At 42.4% G+C, this 25,855-nt stretch overlaps 1 protein-coding gene across 2 annotated transcripts in view; it reads left to right on the top strand.

Moving 5' to 3' along the window:
- Positions 1 to 25,855, top strand: part of LOC127847375 (electrogenic sodium bicarbonate cotransporter 1-like) — an 80,805-nt gene that overhangs the window by 46,790 nt on the left and 8,160 nt on the right. Inside the window, exons 1-14 of one of the 2 annotated variants that reach the window (XM_052379242.1) lie at positions 1,742 to 1,897; positions 2,350 to 2,549; positions 2,898 to 3,032; positions 15,849 to 15,987; positions 16,401 to 16,561; positions 17,054 to 17,215; positions 18,553 to 18,626; positions 21,727 to 21,813; positions 22,814 to 22,972; positions 23,616 to 23,762; positions 23,968 to 24,074; positions 24,229 to 24,403; positions 24,530 to 24,663; positions 25,108 to 25,657. In XM_052379242.1, the coding sequence (XP_052235202.1) occupies positions 2,459 to 2,549; positions 2,898 to 3,032; positions 15,849 to 15,987; positions 16,401 to 16,561; positions 17,054 to 17,215; positions 18,553 to 18,626; positions 21,727 to 21,813; positions 22,814 to 22,972; positions 23,616 to 23,762; positions 23,968 to 24,074; positions 24,229 to 24,403; positions 24,530 to 24,663; positions 25,108 to 25,657 (2,121 nt within the window). In that variant the 5' untranslated portion in view covers positions 1,742 to 1,897; positions 2,350 to 2,458. Of the gene's footprint in view, positions 1 to 1,741; positions 1,898 to 2,349; positions 2,550 to 2,897; positions 3,033 to 15,848; positions 15,988 to 16,400; positions 16,562 to 17,053; positions 17,216 to 18,552; positions 18,627 to 21,726; positions 21,814 to 22,813; positions 22,973 to 23,615; positions 23,763 to 23,967; positions 24,075 to 24,228; positions 24,404 to 24,529; positions 24,664 to 25,107; positions 25,658 to 25,855 lie in introns of those variants that run through there. The other variant, XM_052379243.1, reaches the window with a different exon arrangement.

Here is a 25,855-nt window from a genome sequence, read left to right as displayed (position 1 = left end):
GTATTCTCATTAGCATAACATAATTTCCGTCCCTCGATGTTTAATATTCAGATTTTGCAAATATATATGTATATTCAATGTCATTTCCGGTATAAACTAGCAATCGGACAATTGGTTTCCTGTCTTACATTAGTTGGGCGGATGGCCATCTAGAATTACTTTTTTGTTTCAACCGATTATGTATGTGAAAGATTATGTATTTCTTCCTTCCAATAACTTGGGTTGAAAACCAGAGTCGATTTGGACCTCTAAAATAAGCAATTTCATTAAATAATCTCTACTCTGAACGCAACTTTCCGGTGTCCGCACATTCATTATTAGAGCATTTTACATTAATCTGAAGTCTTTACTTTACGGTCATGGTATAATGAGTTTGTTTCCCAGAGCCAATCAAACTATTGCATTTAAAATGTCGCGTATATACATAACAAAAAAGTCCGACTAAACGTGTTGCGAATGTATAATAACATCGATAATAGTCACATTTAAACCTATTATGGTATACAACAATAACAAGGTCAGTACACTGTTGTGATTTTTTATTAACTTCACTAATCCATAATCAGCATTATCCTCCCCCACTATATAATGCCCGTGAAAAGGAATTTGTTAAATCAGTCAACAGTCAAAGAGCATGGCTTGTCCTGTTCACACTAAAGAAAACACGCGATGATTGACGTGATTCATATATGTAGATTATTTTTAATTGGTCAGATTTTCTAAGCCGAGCATGATAATATAATCTTATACATTCTTACCTAGTATTCTCTATGTATCGCATATTATCAATATGTATCATTATGCTAAACGTGTTTTTTTGTTTCAACTTCAGTATAACGTTACGCATTAAGTGTGTGGCAATTAATTATAAGGCAGACTTTTTGACCCGAGAGCGGCCAGGCACACTTCTCGCGACTCTGACCATAACATCGAGCCCACAATTTAGTGGTTTAAAAGGGCAATGCCCAGCTTTATAGTCGCACAACTGTTCTGTATAGAGTGGCTGTATTATCAGAATAATAGGTTTTAATCATCATCATCTTCATCTTCTTCTTCTTCTTCTTCATTATCATCATCATCATCACCACCACCACCACCATCATCACCATCATAATCATCATCACCATCATCTCATTCTTCGTCTTCTTCTTCCTTTATCATCGTCGTCGTCGCTGTTATAAGAATTTCATCATCATGTTTTGAGATTGACAAATAATTTCTTTCTTTCTGATATATAATATATAACATATTAGTCATAAACTATACCTATATAAACTATATCCGTTCCGTTATACATGTATATATAACGGAACGGTTATAGATCATGATTAATATGTTAGTAAACAATGCATTTAAACGTTCGAATCGGTCTAACTGTAGATCGCCACACTCGTTCAAATGCTTTCACATCAGGTATATCAATAGCGAACTTAGACCTTAACATTTATTGCACGCCGAGTTAAGAAAATAAAGGTTGTAAATTTTAACTCGGTAAACGCAGTTTGAAATGTCAATTTATTGATCTGCTCATAAACGCTTACCAATTCTCAATGAATGTAGAATATACGACATGAAAACACGTTTATACGGATATAAAGTATGAATGTAGAATATACGACATGTCTTCCATGAAAACACGTTTATACGGAAATAAAGTAGACTGTGATAAATGCTGTCGAAAAAAAATTAGACCGCGGTTGGCTGGTTTTATCTCTGTGCTTGATTCATAATCGCCGCGTCGTAATTTGTCAGGCGGACTACTTTAAGGAACGCTGAGTGTTGTATGTTAGTTCGTCTCGATGTTTGTCGCGAGAGGTCGGACTGTGTACTGTACGCGGACGGCTCCGGTGTCTCCTGGCTCGACATTTTCAGTCCCATTACGAAGTTTACTTAATTGGTGATCCTTTATATGGATTAAAAATTTTAATCATACTCGACTTTTAAACAACCAAGTGCTGAAAATAGTATTGTTGTATATGGAATTAAAATATTACACTTTAATCTGGAAGTGAAATTAACGGAATCGACACGGAGGATAAAAATTAGTTAAAGGCAGAATATTTTTTTGCAGATAAAAAACTAGACTCATAATTTAAACCCACATTTTCGGTAAAAATTATGATAAGTTCGCCGTGGCGTATTGGATATGGTGTTCGCTTAGCGACTTGGAGGTCACATGTTAGATCCGTATAGTAGAAGTTTTCTTAAGATCTCCCTCATAGACACCATGCACTGGTTCTAACCAAGAATCGGACTCGATAGCGTTTCAATAAGCCATCGGCTTCCGATGCAATCAAGCTAAAATAAATAAGTTTTAAAAAATGGGTTTTTTACTCTTTTTTTCTTAAGAATCAGAGAGTTCACGGTAATAGACGTAGACAATTCGAGACTCAAGAGCAGAAGAACCACCAATCACACTCCCGACACGCGCGACTATTGACGTCTGATCGAAACAGCCATGGCAGACGATCACAGAGACATGGAGGAAGGCGGGCTGAGAGACCGCGGGGTGACACGCGAGGTCAGCGACGGCGACCTGGATGATCATGGTAGGTGTGGCAAGGTAGTTGGGCCCGAGTGGGGGCGAGAGACCGCGGGTCGATACGCGAGGTCAGCGGTGTAGCAAGGTGGTGGTGTTAGGGGGCGGGGGGGAGCGGGTTGTAGCCAAATGGTGGTACGAGGCGGTCTGTTGTGGGCGTTGGTCTTACTGTTGCGGGGAACTTAAAGGAATGCTTTTTTGATGTAAGGCCGTTAACGAATAATTTCCTGTTAGAGAACCCTGTCAATTAAATTATTGAATTTAATTATTTTAAGAAATCAATGTATTATTAGGGTTCTTATTAGAAATTAGCTCCAGTGATCGTATGCAATATATTTCGATAGTTTGTCTCTTCCAGCACTCAGTAATCACCGCATGGTGATCGGGGTGCGGTTGCCAAGGCGACCTAAGCGGCCTAAGAAGAAGAGGAGTGGCAAAGACAAATACTCGGACCGAACACCCTTGACAACCATTGACTTCTCCGCGACAACACGTAAGTCCTACCGATAGGGAACGTTTAATGTCAAGTTGTCCGCACCTTGACTTGATTCCGTCCTTATGCACCTGTGTATTTCATTCCGTGAATGCATATTCCGAAATGCCTTTGAGCCGGATAAACATATATTCACCGGAAACTCACCGGCATAACTAGTTTCGCTGGTACTCAGTTTTACACGTACACACTTATTGCATCACGGGCTCACCAAGGGTGTTGCTGAATTAGCGTCACCGATGAATGAATTTAAGTTCATTAGTTCTGGTAGTTTTTTATTTATCCGGTAGCATGAGCATGTCAGATTAACGTGTAATTGCGAACTTACAGACATAAGTTTTTCTCCAGGAATGAGAGAGTACAAGATGCAAACAGACACGTGTGTGTAGGTACAATAATGAAATATATGTCAGATTACCAGTAAATATCCTGTCAAACTGCAGCTCAACTCTGCAAACAGTAATTGTCTGTCAGTGTTCATCACGTAGTGCACTGATCAAGGTGAACGGGAGATCGATATCTTGAACCTCGTGTACAAACCGGGCGATGTATTTCCTCATACAATAATGGCAATATTGCACTTTACTATGAGTCAAGATATTATTACGACGGTCACTTAATCCAGCGTTTTAAATACCTGTCATGACACATTTACATAGTAACATGCAATAGCAAACATTAATAAATTGAACTATATTTTTGGTTTGAATGGACAGGTTCTATACTCTGTGGTAAGTTACACCCCTTATCGTGGATGTTAGTAGCTGAGTGAAGCTTTTCCTAACACTAGGCCTGTCCGCTTTACCCTCACGACAGTCTTTGGATTGTCTGAATGAACTGAGAAATGTGCACTGCTTGGATTAAATCTGCTTTTATATTCATAATTATATAAATTTATTCTCTGCTTTATAATTTATCTACAACGCCTTGGTTAAAAATGCGTGCGCATTGTTGTTTTTAATGACAGGGTATATCTATAAAGCTCTACCTTTCATGATTAATTTAGCTCAAATAGGCTAAGATGTAACATTGTCAGGTGATTTTGTGTAATTCTTAGCAAGGCTTTCATCTTATCAATATAAAGGGACTGTTTCATTTATTTATCATTCGTGTGCATAATAAGTAGACGCTTGCCGATAGCAAATCTACATTTTTTACGATGGATTGACTCGCCCTGTAAACGTGATGTTGTTTGGCGTTGAAGTCACACTGTTCAGATCTGCTCACGTGTACTTGTATATTAAATGTGGTGTCACTGTGTTTCGTAACAGTGATAGAGTTTAAATGTAAGTCAGCGTTGTACAAGACGTAAATGTGGTTCCATAATGTTTAACTTAAAATACGTGAACGGAGAGTATACTATGTGATGTCAGTGAAGATAACTTGTTTACCCACGTTGTAACAAAATTCGACGAATCAATATGACGTTGTTGAAAGACGAAATTGTGCGATTTTAGCTTTTGACAAAGCAGACGAAAATATATTACGAGACTTCAATGCACGACAACTCAAATTAATTCAGCACGTTTTCGTGAGTCATCAAAGCAAGCTTGTACTTTAAAATGAGAGACTTTCCTTCGATGTCACAAATTAAATCTCATCAGCATAAGCCAGTTGCAATATACCATTTTGGTACATCATTATTTAAGAAATAATATTTTGCTATCATGGTATGTTGTCGAATAACCCACAGTAAGGAGTATAGATGCGTAGGAATTAAATCACTAGTGCGAAGTACGAGTGATTTGATAACACGTATCTATACTCCTACGCCGAAACAAAACACAACATTATATGCACTGCAGGAAGGCATTTTTATATAAGATCTGTTATTAAGTAATATCCCCATTACCTTGCACATCACATTTCTTACCGTGTACATGTGTCCGTGTTGCATGGATTGACCACCAAGCTTTGTAAGGTTGCTGTCCTGTTTCTAGTCCCGCTCCTTGAGTAACATACCTATACTCAGCCGCGCAACGCATGACTTGTGTGCACCAACTTCACCTCTTGGCGTAAAAAAGTGTTGTTGTTTTGTAGTGTAGGTAGGGATGGGGAGTGAAGTGTGGGTATGGGGTGGGGAGTGAAGTGTGGGTAGGGGTGGGGAGTGAAGTGTGGGTATGGGGTGGGGAGTGAAGTGTGGGTAGGGGTGAGGAGTGAAGTATGTGTAGGGGTGGGGAGTGTAGTAGGTGTGGGAGTAGTGTGGGTAGGGGTGGGGAGTGTAGTATGTGTAGGGGTGGGGAGTGAAGTGTGGGTATGGGGTGGGGGGGAGTGAAGTGTGGGTAGGGGTGGGGAGTGAAGTGTGGGTATGGGGGGGGGAGTGTGTGTGGGTAGGGGTGGGGAGTGTAGTATGTGTAGGGGTGGGGAGTGTAGAGTGTGTAGGGGTGGGGAGTATAGTGTGGGGTAGGGTGGGTGAGAGTGTAGTATGTGTATGGGGGGGGGAGTGTAGTGTGTGTAGGGGTGGGGAGTGTAGTATGTGTAGGGGGGGGATTGTAGTATGTGTAGGGGTGGGGAGTGTAGTATGTGTAGGGGTGGGGAGTGGAGTAGTAGTATGTGTAGGGGTGGGGAGTGTAGTATGTGTAGGGGTGGGGAGTGTAGTATGTGTAGGGGTGGGAGTGTAGTATGGGTAGGGGTGGGAGTGTGTAGTGTAGGGGTGGGGAGTGTAGTATGGGTAGGGTGGGGAGTGTAGTATGTGTAGGGGTGGGGAGTGGTAGTGTGGTAGGGTGGGGATTGTAGTATGTGTAGGGGTGAGGAGTGGAGTATGTATAGGGGTGGGAGTGGGTGTGTGTAGGGGGGGAGTATAGTATGTGTAGGGGTGGGGAGTGTAGTATGGGTATAGGGGTGGGGAGTGTAGTATGTGTAGGGGTGGGGAGTGTAGTGTGTGTAGGGGTGGGGAGTGGAGTATGTGTAGGGGTGGGGAGTGGAGTATGGTAGGGGTGGGGATTGTAGTATGTGTAGGGGTGGGGAGTGGAGTATGTGTAGGGGTGGGGAGTGTAGTATGTGTAGGGGTGGGGAGTGTATAGTGTGGGTAGGGGTGGGGAGTGGAGTATGTGTAGGGGTGGGGAGTGGAGTATGTGTAGGGGTGGGGAGGTAGTATGTGTAGGGGTGGGGAGTAGTAGTGTGGGTAGGATGGGGAGTGTAGTATGTGTAGGGGGGGGAGTGTGGGTATGGGTGTGGGGTGGGGTAGGGGTGGGAGTAGTAGTGTGGGTAGTGGGGTGGGGAGTGGAGTATGTGTAGGGGTGGGGAGTGGAGGATGTGTAGTATGTGGGGGGGGAGTAGTGTGGGTAGGGGTGGGGAGTGGAGTGTGTGTAGGGGTGGGGAGTAGTAGTGTGTAGGGGTGGGGAGTGGAGTATGTGTAGGGGGGGGGAGTATAGTGTGGGTAGGGGTGGGGAGTGTAGTATGTGTAGGGGTGGGAGTATGTATGGGTAGGGGTGGGGAGTGTAGTGTGGGTAGGGGTGGGGAGTGTGTAGTATGTGTAGGGGTGGGGAGTGTAGTATGTGTAGGGGTGGGGAGTGTGGATGTGTAGGAGTGGGAGGGTGTGGGAGGGGTGGGGAGTGTAGTATGTGTAGGGGGGAGTATAGTGTGGGTAGGGGTGGGGAGTGGAGTATGTGTAGGGGTGGGGAGTGAAGTATGGGTAGGGGTGGGGAGTGTAGTATGTGTAGGGGTGGGGAGTATAGTATGTGTAGGGGTGGGGAGTGAAGTGTGGGTAGGGGTGGGGAGTGTAGTATGTGTAGGGGTGGGGGGTGATAGTAGTGGGTAGGGGTGGGGAGTGAGTATGGTAGTGTGGGGAGTGGAGTGTGGGTAGGGGTGGGGAGTGGAGTATGTGTAGGGTGGGGAGTATAGTGTGGGTAGGGGTGGGGGGTGGGGTGTGGGTATGGAGTGGGGAGTGGAGTGTGGGTATGGAGTGGGGAGTGAAGTGTGGGTAGGGGTGGGGAGTGGAGTGTGGGTAGGGGTGGGGAGTGGAGTATGTGTAGGGGTGAGGAGTGAAGTATGGGTATGGGGTGGGGAGTGTAGTATGTGTAGGGGTGAGGAGTGAAGTATGGGTATGGGGTGGGGAGTGAAGTATGTGTAGGGGTGGGGAGTGTAGTATGTGTAGGGGTGGGGAGTGTAGTGTAGTGTAGGGGTGAGGAGTGTAGTATGTGTAGGGGTGGGGGAGTGTGTAAGTACGTGGGTAGGGGTGAGGGGAGTGAAGTACGGGTAGGGGTGGGGAGTGTAGTACGTGTAGGGGTGGGGAGGGAGTATGTGTAGGGGTGGGGATGGGTGTGGGGTGGGGAGTGAGTATGTGTAGGGGTGAGGAGTGTAGTATGGGTATGGGGTGGGGAGTGTAGTATGGGTATGGGGTGGGGAGTGTAGTATGTGTAGGGGTGGGGAGTGTAGTATGTGTAGGGGTGAGGAGTGTAGTATGGGTAGGGGTGGAGGAGTGTAGTAGGGTGGGAGTGTAGTGTGGGTAGGGGTGGGGAGTGTAGTACGTGTAGGGGTGGGGAGTGTAGTATGTGTAGGGGTGAGGAGTGAAGTATGTGTAGGGGTGGGAGTGAAGTATGGGTAGGGGTGGGAGTGTAGTGTGTGTAGGGGTGAGGAGTGTAGTATGTGTAGGGGTGAGGAGTGAAGTATGTGTAGGGGGGAGGAGTGAAGTATGTGTAGGGGTGGGGAGTGTAGTATGTGTAGGGGTGAGGAGTGAAGTATGTGTAGGGGTGGGAGTGTAGTATGTGTAGGGGTGAGGGGTGAAGTGTGTGTAGGGGTGAGGAGTATGTGTAGGGGTGTGAGAGTGAAGTATGTGTAGGGGGGGGGGGAGTGAAGTATGTGTAGGGGTGGGGAGTGTAGTATGTGTAGGGGTGGGGAGTGTAGTATGTGTAGGGGTGAGGAGTGAAGTATGTGTAGGGGGGGAGTGAAGGTGTGTAGGGGTGAGGAGTGTATGTGTAGGGGTGGGGAGTGAAGTATGTGTAGGGGTGAGGAGTGTAGTGTGTGTAGGGGTGAGGAGTGAAGTATGTGTAGGGGTGAGGAGTGAAGTATGTGTAGGGGTGAGGAGTGTAGTATGTGTAGGGGTGGGGAGTATAGTGTCGGTAGGGGTGAGGAGTGAAGTATGTGTAGGGGTGAGGAGTGAAGTATGTGTAGGGGTGGGGAGTGTAGTATGTGTAGGGGTGAGGAGTATAGTATGTGTAGGGGTGAGGAGTGTAGTATGTGTAGGGGTGAGGAGTGAAGTATGTGTAGGGGTGGGGAGTGTAGTATGTGTAGGGGTGGGGAGTGTAGTATGTGTAGGGGTGGGGAGTGTAGTATGTGTAGGGGTGGGTATAGTGTGGGTAGGGGTGGGGAGTGAAGTATGTGTAGGGGTGGGGAGTGAAGTATGTGTAGGGGTGAGGAGTGAAGTATGTGTAGGGGTGGGGAGTGTAGTATGTGTAGGGGTGGGAGTGAAGTGTGGGTAGGAGTGGGGAGTCTAGTACGTGTAGGGGTGGGTATTATAGTGTGGGTAGGGGTGGGAGTATTGTGTGGGTAGGGGTGGGGAGTGTAGTGTGGGTAGGGGTGGGGAGTGAAGTGTGGGTAGGGGTGGGGATTATAGTGGGTAGGGGTGGGGAGTGTAGTATGTGTAGGGGTGGGGAGTGAAGTGTGGGTAGGGGTGGGGAGTGAAGTGTGGGTAGGGGTGGGGATTATAGTGTGGGTAGGGGTGGGGAGTGGAGTGTGGGTAGGGGTGGGGATTATAGTATGGGTAGGGGTGGGGAGTGTAGTATGTGTTGGGATGCGGGATGTTGTGGGGGAGGGGAGGGTAGTGTAGTGTGTGGAGGGGTGGGGAAATGTAGAGAGGGGAGGGGTGGGTAAATACATCGTGGGGAGGGGTGTAGAGTGTGGTGTTGTGTGTGAATGGTGTTGAGATTTGTGTGCGGATGGGTCTGACATTTGGTTTGGGGAGGGGTAGTGGATTGTCGGTGGGTAGGGGCGTTGAGTGGGTGTTGAAAAAGGTGGGGTTAGGGACATTGTATTAGACGGGTGTGATGTGTGGTTTGATGAGGTTTGTGGGGAGAGTCGTCAGGTGTGGTGTGGGGTGTGGTGTGGGGGAGGAGTGTTTGCAGGAATGATGTGGGGAGAGTTGTGAAGAGTTCTGTTCAGGGGGACGTGGGGAGAGGTGTCGAATGCGGTACGGTTTCGGGAGGGGTGGTGAGTGAAAACCTTTCCGAAATAGGAATATAAGGACATCTATGATACTAATGCTATATTTTAAAACGTAAAAACAACCCTTGTTTGTCTATATTCGATTAAAAAATAAATCAGTTTTTGCTGTATATCAGATTACGAAATTTCTATAATGGTGTTCCGTCTCCTGGGTTCCGTCTGCTATCGATGTTGTTCGTGTTGCATTTGTCGTCATGCCCGCATACAGTCATTAAAGCATGCGCATAGAGCGGCTAACGCCCTGAACGCACGTGCAGTCGCTGTTATCCAGATTAGGATAATCGAGTAGCGCGTGTTAAGTAAAGACGTGGTATCCTGATGTGCTGTAGCTGTGACGCAACTATTTGTGCTCTTTTTGCGTTCATGCGTATATTTAATTTATTAAAAGCCATTTAAATTATCTGTAAGGTCATTTATAACATGCCACACTTTTTATGTTTTAATACTCAATAAACAACGAAAATTAGTAGGTCCGCATGCTGTACATTGCGATACTATTTGTAAGATGCAAGATTCGTGATAATGTCCGCTTGCTCCTCGTTTATCCACCAACAAACAAGTCATTGTTTTCCTGATGTGTAGCGTTCAAACATTTGTTATTTAATTAGAACCTTAAATCATTGTTTCTTAACGATACAAAATGAAACATCAAAAGTTATTAAGTATACAAAAAACCATAAACTATGACACATTATATGCTTGACAATAATTGATCGTTATAAAACTTCTGATGTGAAAATGAAATATGAGCTCTTAAATATATTTGGTGATTCTGTCTAATATAGAATTAACGAGTTCGCACACTGATCAATTAATATTAATTTGGTTATGTTTATGAGTCAGCCAAGAAATAAAGTCAGCTTAATTCGTGAAAATATCCACTAAATATCACCGACAAGTCATCGGTTTTATGAGGATAAGTGGAGATAAAGTTACAGTGCGCAGAAAACAGACTTGATTCTTTATTTTAATCATACATGTAGTGATACAAGAATCACATATCCATGAGTATATGACGTCGACGGCTTCTGTAGAATATCAACATATAACATAAACACACATTGTAATTGTTATATCGTGCGATCCCATGTTTTTTTTTATATAGTTTCATCCCCACATGCCCGCTGTCGACTTATTCTGTCGCGATCATACGCTGTTCACTCTCTGTGTTATCCTATTGTACTAATATATGCGTCGCGTCACTTTATCCTCCTTTCCGCCATCATTTATAACTCAAAGTTATGCGCTGGAACGCTTTATTTCCGTCTAGGCGTTTACATCGTTTTGGCAACTTGGCATTTTATTGAACACACACTGATTTGTACAACACAAACATCAAAATAAAGTGCATTGACTTGCAGACGTGTTCAGAGCAGGCTGTCCGGCAGGTGCAGTGGTTGGTATACGCACTTCTGACTTACGGCGACTCGGGTTCAATCACTGTTCCCGGTAGCATGTGAGTTTGGTTGGTGGTCACCATACTAGACAAAGGGGAGGGTAGGGGCGGAGGTCAACTGTCTAATTTGATAATATGCGGACATTAAATCAAACGCGTTCCTAGCAATTTTAAGGCAATCATATGGTCATCTAGAACGGGTTGGAGCTAATAGTTGTTTACGACCAAATGCTTTAATGTTTGTTTCAAACATAAAGGATACAGAGTTTTGCTGGAGAACTATATTAAGACCAGATACTTTTGAAAGCTCGCACAGCAGGTTGACACAGTAACAAAGTTGTATTTGAAAATACGAGAGCTGTAAGAAAAATAAATACATGTATCATTAAACTTTTTTTTCGCTTTTAGGGAATTTCATCTTTCAGCGACTCGAAAGTACACTAAAGCCATAACATGTTTTTTTTTCTTATTTCGGAGTTATTTTCGTTTTGAAATTCTGGACTTTCGCTCTTTATGACACATGAGAGATATGTTTTTCGCGAAATCTTAAAAAAAACACTAGGAAAGCTTCTGACAATGCAGGGGTTGGTTCTGACAATGAAGGGGTGGGAGTCTGACAATGCAGGGGTGGCAGTCTGACAATGCAGGGGTGGGTTCTGACAATGCAGGGGTGGGAGTCTGACCATGCAGGGGTTGGAGTCTGACAATGCAGGGGTGGGTTTTGAAATTGCAGGGGTGGTTCTGACAATTTAGGGGTGGGCGTCTGACAATTAAGGGGTGGGAGTCTGACAATGCAGGGATGAGAGTCTGACAATGCAGGGGTGGGAGTCTGACAATGCAGGGGTGGGAGTCTGACAATGCAGGGGTGGCAGTCTGACAATGCAGGGCTGGGAGTCTGACAATGCAGGGGTTGGAGTCTGACAATGCAGGGGTGAGAGTCTGACAATGCAGGGGTGGGAGTCTGGCAATGCAGGGGTGGGAGTCTGACAATGCAGGGGTGGCAGTCTGACAATGCAGGGGTGGCAGTCTGACAATGCAGGGGTGGGAGTCTGACTATGCAGGAGTTGGAGTCTGACAATGCAAGGGTGGTTCTGACAATGCAGGGGTGGTTCTGACAATGCAGGGGTGGGATTCTATGACAATGCAGGGGTGGGAGTCTGACAATTCAGGGTTTGTTCTGAAAATGCAAGGGTGGTTCTGACAATGCAGGGGTGGTTCTGACAATGCAGGGGTGGGAGTCTCTGACAATGCAGGGGTGGGAGTCTGACAATGCAGGGTTTGTTCTGAAAATGCAGGGGTGGGAGTCTTACAAAGCACGGGTGAGTGTCTGACAATGCAAGGGTGGTTCTGACAATGCAGGGGTGGTTCTGACAATGCAGGGGTGGTTCTGACAATGCAGGGGTGGGAGTCTCTGACCATGCAGGGGTGGGAGTCTCTGACCATGCAGGGATGGGAGTCTGACAATGCAGGAGTGGGAGTCTGACAATGCAGGGATGGGAGTCTGACAATGCAGGGGTGGTTATGACAATGGAGGGGTGGGAGTCTCTTACAATGCAGGGGTGTGAGTCTTTTCGGTTCGACATGTACAAGTCTATCTTAAACGGTGTACAAGTTATAGTTATTAAAGTTTTTTGTTCAAAGATTGTCAAAATTGCAATTTTCTAACTCTTTGTCACAGGTTTAAAAACATTAAAAAAACACTTTAACTCACGTTGCGAAATACCACTAATGACGTGGACTCGGACTAAAATATACCTTCGTAAATGAATATTCTTCTTTTGAAAAATGATAAAATTATCAAGCGTAACATACGCGAAACGTTTGAATTATTTGAAATGTTTCGGTTGTTTTCGTAATAATGTGTTGCAACACGTGGATCACTTTTATCAATGGTAAAATGTGTGTGATAATATTTCCATCGTGATGTGCAAACGCCTTTTAATTCGAAGGAAACTGTATCCTTTTTTTTGTCCCCTACCGGTGAAACCGGAGGGGACTTATGGTTTGCTCTCCGTCTGTCTGTCAGTGTGTCTGTCAGTCAGTCCGTCACACTTTTCTGGATCCTGCGATAACTTTAAAAGTTCTTCATATTATTTCATGAAACTTGAAACATGGATAGATGACAATATGGAGATTATGCACGTCATTTGATTTTGTTCCTACGTCAAAAATTCTGGTTGCTACGGCAACAAATATATTTAAAAATTTTTTTTTTTACTGACCATGGTGGAGTTTCACCGGTAGGGGACCATATTGCTTGGCAATCTCTTGTTCAAATTATATTCTTGCTACTGTTTCCCAGTAAATATCTAACAATTTTGACTACTGTTCCCCAGTAAATATCTAACAAATTTAGGCATTTATTGATGCAAGTCAATGTCCCAATTAGTGAATACGTCCCTTTAAGCCAGGTTCTCACGAGCAACTTACATTGTACAATAAGATGTAATTACTACACAATACGATGCAATTACTCATAAAGTATAACTGATAAGCCACCTATAATTTCTATTACATGTATTGGCGTGAGTATTGTTATGTCATATCTTTGCTTTCCTAGAATATACGTCTACTAGCAAGCTTACTGTACCCAGTCAGTCGTGCAGATGAAGACAGTTTTCTTAATCTTGAACACAAAGCGATAGCTAACATTTACTTACTTTTTACTGAATGATGTATTCTTATTTTCAAGATACAATATGATACGTGTCCATCGCCATAGTGAGTAACGTAATTATTACCGAATGTGCAGTTCCGACGGCATTATAGCAACATTGTTTGACAGCTGTCATGGATAGTATTGCGAGTAGATTACAGTTCTATAGTCGTTGAGGAACAGTCTGAATCCGTGAAGCCTAAGAGTCTGATTTCTTGGGTTGGAATAGTTTACGGTCATGTAGTCGTGGAGGGCTAAGCTATAGTCATGATCACATAGAGCACACGTCTGTCATTATAACCCAGAGCATGATAGTAGCGCTTATATTCGGTGTTGCCTTTGGTAGTTTTAATCGCTGAGTGCAAAAACACACTTAAACTTTTCAAAGAATAAATGTGCGTTCAAGTTTCGCTCAGGCAAGTGTGTCTTATAAATGTCATACATTAGGACCGCAAAAGATGATTTATGATGTAATACATAATTGTGTTGCATATATGATAACTTAATAAGTGATGACTTTACAACGTTTGTAATTAATTATACAAGAACAAGGAAACCAAGACAAGCCTATACAAACCATCACACCGCTCCCTTGTCAGTACGAAACCTCAGGTGACCGCTCCTTTGTCACACATTGTACTTAATATGATGAACCTACGTTTAAATTAGCCCACACGTTTTCGCGGAAATGTCGAACTATGTTTCGGTGATAAGAAATCAAATTGAGTTGTGAACATTTGTCCAGAGCCTTGTTACTACAGAGTTGAACTACATGAACAAAGATTCCTCGTCAAAATACAATTTTACATCTTTTAGGATTACCTAACAAACAAACGGTAAAACAATACGGTCCTTCTTATCGCCGCAAAAAAGAGTTACGAATGGTCTGTATTATACACAGTCTAATGTAATACATGCGTTAACGTGTATTCTAATGTAATTTTGCGGTGTCTTAAAAATGTTTTTAAGCCATTTTCTTTAAATAAAACAATTTCACACAAATTTGCAATAGGTCAAACACGTGCCAAAATTAGTAAAAGATGTTCCGCTCCGCTGCACAAATTAAGAGCAGTTTATTGTGTTTTTGGAATTGGCCTTTTAAGAAATCTCTCATCAGATGGCTGACACAAACGCCACTTGTGATGAGAATGTAACTGTTGAATTACACCTTGTTTTATTGCACGTCTCATTTTTCCGCTACTTGTGACACAACCAAACGTCTGTTATGCAGGCGTTGACGCGACATTTAATGATGAAACACAGTTGAATCAATTATACACGCGCGAACAATGTTAAAATTTCAGCCTGCGGGCGGTTGTAAGGTGCCACGAATGTTTTATAAAATGACTTTCCAGTGGTGGAACATAAGATAAAGAAACTGTTATTGTTTGCAAGTTCAACAAATATTGTATGAAATACACTGAACATCTATATATGTACTTCTTAAAAAATGCTCTATGATACGGACAGGGTTTTGTTTGTTACTGTGTCATGTCGTACTCACCGACTTGTCGATCACTTAGGCAGAAACAAGAACGGCTGTTTCAGCTCATCCTTAGCGCTCATGGCAGATTTATTGCACGAGATACCAAAGCCACATAAGTTGCAATATAAGTTAACGATTTTTAATGAAATACACCATTGATATTTATGATATCAAGTGTTTCCTAAATTGAACAAAAAGTCTTTAAATAGTTTTTTGAAGATCTCGACATGATATATAATTATATACCGATAACCTGTTGATTTGAATATTTCTGGAGACGGCCTTGTGTTCACCACGATGTCTACCCATGTTTGATACGCCATGTCCATCCTGTTCAATCGTAGCGATGTGTTAATGTGCAATGCTAGTCGACTTTTAATAGTTTTGAAGTGTAAAACTGAACAGGGGATAAACGACTAGTATTTTGTTCGTGCAAGAAAGAAGTACGAGTCGACAATTAGTAATATTGTGTAAACCAGACGTATGACTTGACGGTCCGTAACTCTGTCGTAAAGGCATTAAATAACGAGTCAGCATCCAGTAGCTCTGTCATGTAACGTCGGCAGAACGGTCGATAGCTCGACATCATTGACCTTGCATTCGTGAACTCAATGTTCATACATTGTAAGCATGGAATATTTCCTATATTTACACTCGGTTTTGCTCGTGCACATTTTGTGCGAGTTTAGCACGAGACGACACCAATACAATATGTGACTTCTGTTGATTTTAATGGTGTATTATTTATGAATATCGATGTGCAGCTTCTCATGATCCGAATCACGAAAGTTGCGCTGATGTTTTCATGTGTATTTTCGTAAAAATGCCACAGACATGCATATCTATTTTAGTTCGATTTGAGGAACAATTTATGTATTGAATCAAATGTTTGATTATCCTTTATGTGTAATATATTAATTGCTTATTAATACTTAAATCAATGACAGCTGACTTTAAACATTATGTTAAAATGCGACATCATATTAATCTTTTCAAAACAATAACAAATTCAAATTCGCCTTTGTATGAACTTTTGAAACATAAACTTTTACATGTTAATGTGTGTTTTATGTTCACTGCAACTGTATGTGAGCCCGGGTGTTCGTATGTTCCCAGTCCAGGCGCCCACGGAGGCGGTCCAGAGTCTGCTAGGGGAGGTGGATGACGAACAGCATCAGCCGCACCCCATCTTCTGTCAGCTCGACCTCCTCAACACGTTCGGGGGCACGGAGAAAGAGTGGCGCGAATACGCAAGGTAACTCGGCTGCATGAAAGAGACACAGAGACAGTGGCGGCAATACGTCATGTAACGGCGCGGCGTGAGGTCATACGGCGTCATTTTCATAACCCCGAATCATTCAACCGATCACTCGCTGTCAATGTATTGCATTCTCCCCATTTTTGAGATACTTAGTACGGCATCTATGTAGTCAAAGCTTCGGCGGTCTACTTACCGTTGACGGACGAGTTTCTTGATTCCTCCGTCCATGGGAGTGTTATGTATTATCGACTGTATAAAATGTAATGCTTTCGTTATTATGCTATCATTTTCAACGATCGATGACTAAATACGATGTGTGCAGTTTCAGTAACTACATTAAATGCAAATGCTTGTGGTAAAGTTGCATCGTTTTACTGCGTGACAGTACAAGTCTGTGTGTGTTTCAGATGGGTAAAGTATGAAGAAGACTTGGAGGAGGGCGGACAGCGCTGGTCTAAGCCGCATGTGGCCTCCCTCTCCCTACACGCGCTCTTCGAACTCCGCTCCACCATCCTCGACGGGGCAGTGCTCCTAGACCTGGACGCATACCACTTACAGCAGATCAATGGTAACAAACAACTTATCACCATCGTCGTCGTCATCATGATCATCATCATGATCATCATCATCATCATCATAATCATCACCACCATCAGCACCACCATCATCTTCATCATCATCATCACCGTAATCATCGTCATCATCATCGTCATCATCATCATCATTATCATCAACATCTCGACGACCACACCACCAGCATTATCATAATCATCATCACCGTAATCATCGTCATCGTCATCATAAATATCACCATCATGATCCTCATAATCACCACCACTATCATCATTATATCATCATCAACATCACCACTACCGTCGTGGGGCCGTCGTCTACGTCGTCGTTATCATCAATCGTCATTTACATTGTTTGCCGCATTATCTGAGCATTGTCATTGCTGTTATATTCGCAATATTGGCTTTGGCTTTTTGATACATACACATATACGTAAAGAGTTATCTTATCGTTCATGATTCTAACCGCTTTACATTGCGTGATTCAGATATAGTGATAGACCACTTCGTCGCCAACAAGATGCTGGAGGAGGAGCTGCGCGAGGAGGTGCGCGCCACACTCAACGCCCCGCACGTGTTCGCGCATCAGAAGAAGAAGCGCATGTCGAGTCTCTCCAGCGAAAAAGATATCAAGAAGGCCTTATCCAAACGTATAAACTTTTGTCAAAATTGACAAGAATGTTATAAGTAGCATCTTTATATGTCATTCCCGTCCACTTTATGTGTACAGATTGTACTTAAAGAAAACAATTACGCCTATTATGGTAAATGTAAGCAAACTATTAATTTGACTTTTGCGTCGTTACAACAGTTAATTTTCGCTCAATTTGTATTTATAACATATACTGGAACCTCTGGTCAAGGTTTAATTAGGGTACAGGATCACGTGACTTTATGGGGTTCACAAATGGATGAACATGGGTGTAAACACACCGGTAAGTTGTGTTTTTAAACTGTTTAAAACATTTTTTTTCCGAAGAATTTCAACTAGTACATAAAAACAGTTTTATGCGGCTTATGGCAATGTGAAAAACATCGAAATTACGTTAAATAATTAGCAAGTGTTTTTGGCCAAAATGATGTATAATGAATTTAAACACACGATTATGCTTTACGCAATGTGAAATTTTGGCACCGATTTCAGGCGTATTGAATAATTTATTCTTAAATCTTAAGATATCGGTACAAACTGCATGACAAAAGTGTCCTTTATGCACTATAGATGTTTGCAAACCTATTTCAATAACTCTAGATATTTGCAAAATAAAGTTCTTAACGGTGTGTTTTTATTCTGTCCAGCCCATGTGTAAACGCCTGAGAACCCAGTTGATCCTGCAACCTTTAATCACAATGTTCAAATCACCATTCAGAAAAACAATGTCCTTATTTTCAGAAATGAAATTCATTCTTTTAGCGATCATGTATGCGGTGCGTGTAAAGGTACTTTTATAAACAAGCAGTGTGCCTGCCTATACATGATAAGGACTGTGCAACCTTTTTGTTTATGTCGTCGAGCTGTAAATCACTGAGAAAAACAGGCCCCTCAAGTTGAAAGAAAGTTGTTGCGGATTTTCTTTAATTTACAACTGTTCTTTAACAGCACGTGTTAACAAAAAGATTGCTGGTTCTTTTGTGAGGCATATCTCGTAGATAAAACCTTAGATAGCTGCTCGGCATGAAACTCTGAAGTGGGCAGACAAGAAATAGGCATGCACATAAAAATGTACTTTGAAGAAGTCGTTGTAAAAGGAAAGACACGTATAACCGCTTGACATATAATAGGCTTAATAACCGGTAGTTATACAATACATGTATAACCGGTAGTTATACAATACATGTATAACCGGTAGTTATACGATACATGTTTAACCGGTAGTTATACAATACGTGTATAACCGGTAGTAATACGATAGGCCGTCATGTGTTCTTTGTACGATCGATTAGCGCATTAAACAACTGTAAGTCATGCACCTGTGTTCGTTTTCAGCACAATCCAGAAAGAGTTTAACCAACATGGAGCATATTAACGGCGATATTCCCCTGAGTCCGTCGTCAACAAAAGTAGGTGACGTTCTTTGTGTTTGTCTCATTAGGTAGCAGCTTAAGTCTTTTATTTAAATTCAAATGTTATAGTTCTGATAAATGTGTATTAAATATAAAATATAAACATGGCAACAACAAAAATAGTTGTATTTCTAAGGTATACAACAATCCGTCTGAAGCGCAATATCGACGCCTATACGGTGTAATAGTTTAACAAATCAAGTTATATCGACGCCTATACGGTGTAATAGTTTAACAAATCAAGTTATATCGACGCCTATACGGTGTAATAGTTTAACAAATCAAGTTATATCGACGCCTATACGGTGTAATAGTTTAACAAATCAAGTTATATCGACGCCTATACGGTGTAATAGTTTAACAAATCAAGTTATATCGACGCCTATACGGTGTAATAGTTTAACAAATCAAGTTATATCGACGCCTATACGGTGTAATAGTTTAACAAATCAAGTTATATCGACGCCTATACGGTGTAATAGTTTAACAAATCAAGTTATATCGACGCCTATACGGTGTAATAGTTTAACAAATCAAGTTATATCGACGCCTATACGGTGTAATAGTTTAACAAATCAAGTTATATCGACGCCTATACGGTGTAATAGTTTAACAAATCAAGTTATATCGACGCCTATACGGTGTAATAGTTTAACAAATCAAGTTATATCCGAAGGCATGCTTTGGTGGTTTATATAGGTTTAATCATTTTATCAGAAAACAGTATTACTAGATAATATGTGAAAGCAGGATTGTGTTTTGTATCAAGATGTGCCTAGAGTTAAAATAGATATCGTACACACGACCCGTTTAAGTGTGTTGATATAATATAAACTATATGATTAACCTTGTCCTCATAAATATTTAGTTGAATTTTGGCAATACTCGCGGCGTATAGTCTTATCTAAAACACGGATATGAGTTTACGGATACGGGAAAAGGAATGTATAGAACGACGAGACTTCGCTTTTAATTGATACCTAATATTGAAAGCGACTGTAAACTACTACCGGGGCAGTATATGTTCGTAATTCAAAATTGGCCAATATCCTTTTAGTTTTCTGCTCATGAAATCTCATCATTTGTACTTCGAGCTCAAGCTGTTTGTGTACGACTTCGTATACAAGTCAGTGTTTACACCAACTATTTAGCAATAGTACCGGCATACTGCTTGCAAGTAAAGCACGACAAATACAGCATGTGTATGTGTGCTATTTTTACTTAAATATATACTTATCTTTGGAAAAAAGTAAAATCACAATCATATACTAATATTGATAAAATGCTATTTAAATTGACGTCTTTAAACAAGTATAAACTGAAACAGGGAGACAAATAGTAAAACAGATTGTAAAAAAGGAAATCTAAAGCCATTCTTGAACCCATTACTTACGACTTACGAGCTCGAACCTGTCATTGAATCCATGACGTACGACTTACGAACTCGACCCTGTCCTTGAAACCATGACGTACGACTTACGAGCTCGACCCTATCCTTGAATCCATGACGTACGACTTACGAGCTCGACCCTGTCCTTAAACACATGACGAACGACATACGAACTCCAAAAATCCTGGAACCCATGACGTTTGACACACGAGCTCGACCCTGTCCATGAATGCATGAGTGCGACTAACAAGCTCGACCCCGTCCTTGAATCAATGACGTACGACTTATGAGCTCGACCCTGTCCTTGAATACATGACGTACGACTTACGAGCTCGACCCTATCCTTGAATCCATGACGTACGACTTACGAACTCGACCCTGTCTTTAAACCCATGACTTACAACATACAAACTTCTCCCTGTTATTGAACCAATGACGTGCGGCATACGAGCACCACCCTGTCCTTGAATCCATGAAGCACGGTTTACTAGCTCGACCTTGTCCTTGAATAAATGAGCTCGACCCTGTCCTGGAACCCATGACGAACGACTGACGAGCTCGACCCTGCCCTTGCATTCATGACGAACGAATTTCGAGCTCGACCCTGTCCTTAAACCCAAGACGAACGACTTACGAGCTCGACCCTACCACTGAACGTGACAAATAAAATCGTAGAAAAAGTAATTTCTGTTTAACGACTAGGATTACGTTAAAATGGATATCGATGAAAATTAATTAACAGGGATGGAAGCCTCCCTTAATATTCATATGATTTAAATAGAGAAGTTACAATGTAGATCGGTATTGCCGGCATATACAGGAGTTACAGTGTAGATCGGTATTGCCGGCATATACAGCTGTTACAGTGTAGATCGGTATTGCCGGCATATACAGCTGTTACAGTGTAGATCGGTATTGCCGGCATATACAGCTGTTACAGTGTAGATCGGTATTGCCAGCATATACAGCTGTTACAGTGTAGATCGGTATTGCCGGCATATACAGCAGTTCCAGTGTAGATCGGTATTGCCGGCATATACAGCTGTTACAGTGTAGATCGGTATTGCCGGCATATACAGCTGTTACAGTGTAGATCGGTATTGCCGGCATATACAGCAGTTACAGTGTAGATCGGTATTGCCGGCATATACAGCTGTTACAGTGTAGATCGGTATTGCCGGCATAATTGCCGGCATATACAGCTGTTACAGTGTAGATCGGTATTCCCGGCATATACAGCTGTTACAGTGTAGATCGGTTTTGCCGGCATATACAGCTGTTACAGTGTAGATCGGTATTGCCGGCATATACAGCTGTTACAGTGTAGATCGGTATTGCCGGCATATACAGCAGCAAATGTTTGCATGTTTTGACGAACAGTTATGACAGTAACGTCAAACATATCGTATGAAAATGAGGTGTTACTATTTCAAATGACAATACGAGATTTATTGAAAAATGCTGTATTTATTCCGCATCATCAAGTCTCCAGTTTGACTTGTTTGTACCGAGTACCGGCCCATATCTACTTTCACGTGAATGTCACATCTTATGAAACTGCGCAACAGGTTTCCTCGCCGTGTTTATTTCCTACCGAGATGAACCTACTTACGGCTAACTCCCCGTGTCAATTCATATCCGCTTATTCATTGAGCCCAATGTGGCCCCGTGTTGTTGTCTGTATTGCTGAGATGTCCATCTTTACAGTTGAACACAGATTTCATGCGGAAGGTTCCCGCGGACACGCAGACCTGTAACGTCATGGTGGGTCAGCTAGCCTGCCTCAAGTACCAGGTAAGTACGTGCTTTCGGCTTGTTATTTGTCCACCATCCTACGAGAGCGACACATTGTCATTAAAGATCTATTCCTCTGGTCTTTATGTCAGTACACATCATACTAACTTTCCAGTTTCATTATGGATGATTTTTGGTTTATTATAACAACATATCAAACAAAATATTTATTGAACACTAGTTTAAAAAACGGTCAATGCGTTTCTATGAAAAACATTATTTTTATTAATTCTAACCTGTAGTTTATAGGAGATCTCTCATTCGCTGTTGTTAAACTGATAATAATTTTCGTTGAAGGGAAGAATCTCCGTATGGATTATTGCCACGTGTTTTACTGTAACAACAATGTTGCTGGTTTAGACATTGTGGAGTAAATGAAAATGATCGACATCATAGCTACGCCCTTTGCGTAAAGTGTTAGACAAGCCCTCTCGCGGTCAGGTCGTTAAAGCTGTCACGATTATTAAAAGACCGTGCGTAAGTGTGATCGTGCATTAGTCAGTCCGTCTGAGATTGTCATTACTGTAACTTAATAATAAATCATGAAATTTAAAAATAACATATACAAAATTCACAATTTGTGGAGGCATTTTTGGGTTAATGTTACAGTTTTTGTGTAAACTATGAATTCAAGATTCAAAGGGCAAATTTAAAATAACTTGTGCTTACCCTGTAAAGAGAATATGCTGTGTGCAATGTCGGTGTTTGGAGATCAAAGTTCAAGGTCAAACTCAGTTTTAATAAACACAGAATTGAAGTGCATTTTTATAACGAGCTCGCAATTGTTTCCGAAAGGGATCTACTACTATTTTTTTAAACCGCCCGTGAAATACAATATGATCCTTCACGGAAACTGATACCTTTTACACATATACAAGATATAATTTTTCAACAAGAGCATAAACCCAGGTAAATGTATGTGATTATGTTTAAACACAACCGACCACTGAAAAATCCTATGTTAAACCGCTTTGAATGCACACTGTGTTTCTGCGCTTAGCTGTCCGCGTTCATCCGACTGTCCGAGGCGCGCAATATCGGGGACATCACGGAGATTCCCGTGCCCACAAGGTTCGTGTTCATACTGCTGGCTCCCGCCGGAAATGAGGACAAGTGTATTGAGATCGGGCGTTCTTTATCCACTGTGATGGTCGACGAGGTATGCGCTGTTTACTAGTCATATAATGTACTGCAATGTCTAGTATTTAATACTTAACACGTTGCCTTTCGTTTTGGAAAGATTATTGCAAGTTAATTATTTGCATTTTATTAAAGCAACTCTTGAATTTTAGAGAGTCAAAGTTTTATTGTTAAATAAAATAATGACTTCGAGACAATGACACATGTCCATTGTGTACATGTACATTGTGTACATGTCCATTGTGTACATGCATATTATGTACATGTCCATTGTTTACATGTCCATTGTGTACATGTCCATTGTGTACATGTACATTGTGTATATGTCCACTGTGTACATGTCCATTGTGTACAGTATATTGTGTACATGTCCATTGTTTACATGTCCATTGGGTACATGTCCATTGTGTACATTTCCATTGTGTACATTTCCATTGCATACATGTCAATTGCTTACATGTCCATTGTGTACATGTCCATTGCATACATTCCAATTGTGTACATGCCAATTGCGTACATGTCCATTGTGCATATTTCCGTTGTGATCATGTCCGTTGCGTACATGTCCGGTGCGTACATGCCAATTTCGCGTCCATTGTGTACATGTCCATTGTGTACATGTCCATTTTGTACATGTCCATTGTGTACATGTCTCGCCTCAGATATACCGCGAGGTGGCGTTCAAGGCGCGTAACCGGCAGGAGATCCTCAGTGCGCTGGACGAGTTTATGAGCCAGGTAACAGTTCTTCCGCCCGGCGAATGGGACCCAAAGATCAGGATCGAACCACCGGAAAAGGTGCCGTCCCAGGTAAGCAAAGCATAGACGTTGATCAGTAGGACGCGTCTAGTTTTGTGTATTAAGTCTTAACTGTTCTTGGTTTTAATCAAATTAGATACATCTAAGTAATAAGCTGTTATATAAACATGTTTACGACCAAAATTAACGACTTATTTTATTTACAGGGATAACGTATCGATTATGTAAGTATGGTACATGTCTGTTTTTTTCGCAGGAAGCCAGAAAGACACAAAAGATACAGGTTGCCGGCCCACACGTGCTCGCAACGATGAAGACGGCGCACGAGGCGCACGATGATCCAACCCTGGTCAGGACCGGAAGGTGAGGCACGGGAGTGCTCTACTAATATCGAATTGCCCATTGACATTTTACTAACTATGTTCCATACACTACCGTTTTGAGTGTCGAACTGACTAAATATAGTCCCCTCGATCATTGTTGTACACTACATGTATATGAAAGCTGTCATTTTCAGACTTTTTGGCGGTCTGATAGCAGACGTGAAGCGGAAGTTGCCCTGGTATTGGAGCGACTTCAGGGACAGCCTCCACATCCAGTCGGTCGCCTCAATCATCTTCCTCTTCCTCGCCACGCTTACACCGAACGTCACTTTCGGCGGGCTTTTAGGACAGGCTACAAATCAGTATATGGTACGTTTCACAAGACACCATTCATGTTCAATTTGATAGTTTGTACTGATTCTCCGCCATTTATTCTGTCCCCATACTATGCTAATGCTGCTCGCTGGTAACCCCCTGCTGGTGGCGCTGTTTCAGGGCACGATGGAGTGTATCCTTGCGGCAGCCATCTGCGGCGTCCTGTTCGCGCTCTTTGCTGGCCAGCCGCTCAACATCCTGGGCAGCACGGGGCCCATGCTGGTACTGGAGATGATTCTTTACAACTTCTGCGAGTAAGTAACAGTGCACACCAACCTCCACCTGTTCAATATAGGTCTATTAGCGTCCAACCCCCACATCAGTGAGTGTGTGACCTGTTGGACGTTCACAACCTGAATTCCTGTCTGATGCTTCGGCAAGTTATAAGCATACAGAAAATCAGACTTATATTGTCCTTTATTTTTCGTCACACTTTGGTCACAGTGTCTCATAGCGCCTTCAATATTTTACCGATCTCTTACATATTTGGCATGTAGGTACCTTGCATAGACCTCTACATTTTGATGAGGTTTGAGGTCATTGGGGTTAAGGTCACCGATGCTAATAATAGATTTTCTCAAAGTAAAACTTTGGTTACAGTGTCTCATAGCGCCTTCAATATTTGACCGATCTCTTATATATTTGGCATGTAGGAACCTTGCATGGTCCTCTACATTTTGATAGTATTTCTACTGCAGGGGCCAGTACGACTATTTGCCTCTCCGCGCAGTGATTGGTCTGTGGACAACATTACTGATCATGCTGATCGTCGCGTTCGACCTGAGCGCTCTCGTGCGCTACATCACGAGATTCACTGAGGAGAGCTTTGCCTGTTTGATCGCTATCATCTTCATCTACGAGGCATTCAAAAAGCAGTTCTCCATATTAGACAAGTATGGCATTAACAAGCACCCGGAAATACCCATCAGCCACCACTGTGAGTGCGTCGCACTGAATACCACTTTGGCGGACAACGCGGGAAACGTTACGACGATCGCGACGGTGATTGCAAGTAACGTGAGCGAGGTTGCGTACGGCGTTTGGGACGATGCGACCAACACAACGCTAGCCTGGGTAAACATGACAAGCGAGCAGTGCAAACAGTTCAATGGGACCATGGAGGGCGAAGGCTGCCACAACCCCTACTACCCGGACGTGTTTCTCCTGTCGTGCATCCTTTTCCTTGGCACCTACACAATCGCAATGACGCTCAAAGAGTTCAAGACCTCCGGCTTCTTCCCCACATTTGTAAGATGCATGCATGGTCTCAGAACTTAACGCATATTCATTCTTATTCAGTTAATGCGGTTTATGGTAACACAATGTCGAATTACTTTATATCACCGTTTTAATTCGTCTTTTTACTTTTTTGTACTCCTACGTCCTATGGCCCCGCTCTGCTACGTGATATAACCCAACTCTGTAATGCTACGTGATATAACCCCA

The sequence above is a fragment of the Dreissena polymorpha genome, chromosome 10, assembly GCF_020536995.1.
Source record: "Dreissena polymorpha isolate Duluth1 chromosome 10, UMN_Dpol_1.0, whole genome shotgun sequence".
NCBI lineage: Eukaryota > Metazoa > Mollusca > Bivalvia > Myida > Dreissenidae > Dreissena > Dreissena polymorpha.
Note: the sequence above shows the minus strand (reverse complement) of the source record. Positions and strands in the feature narration are given on the sequence as shown.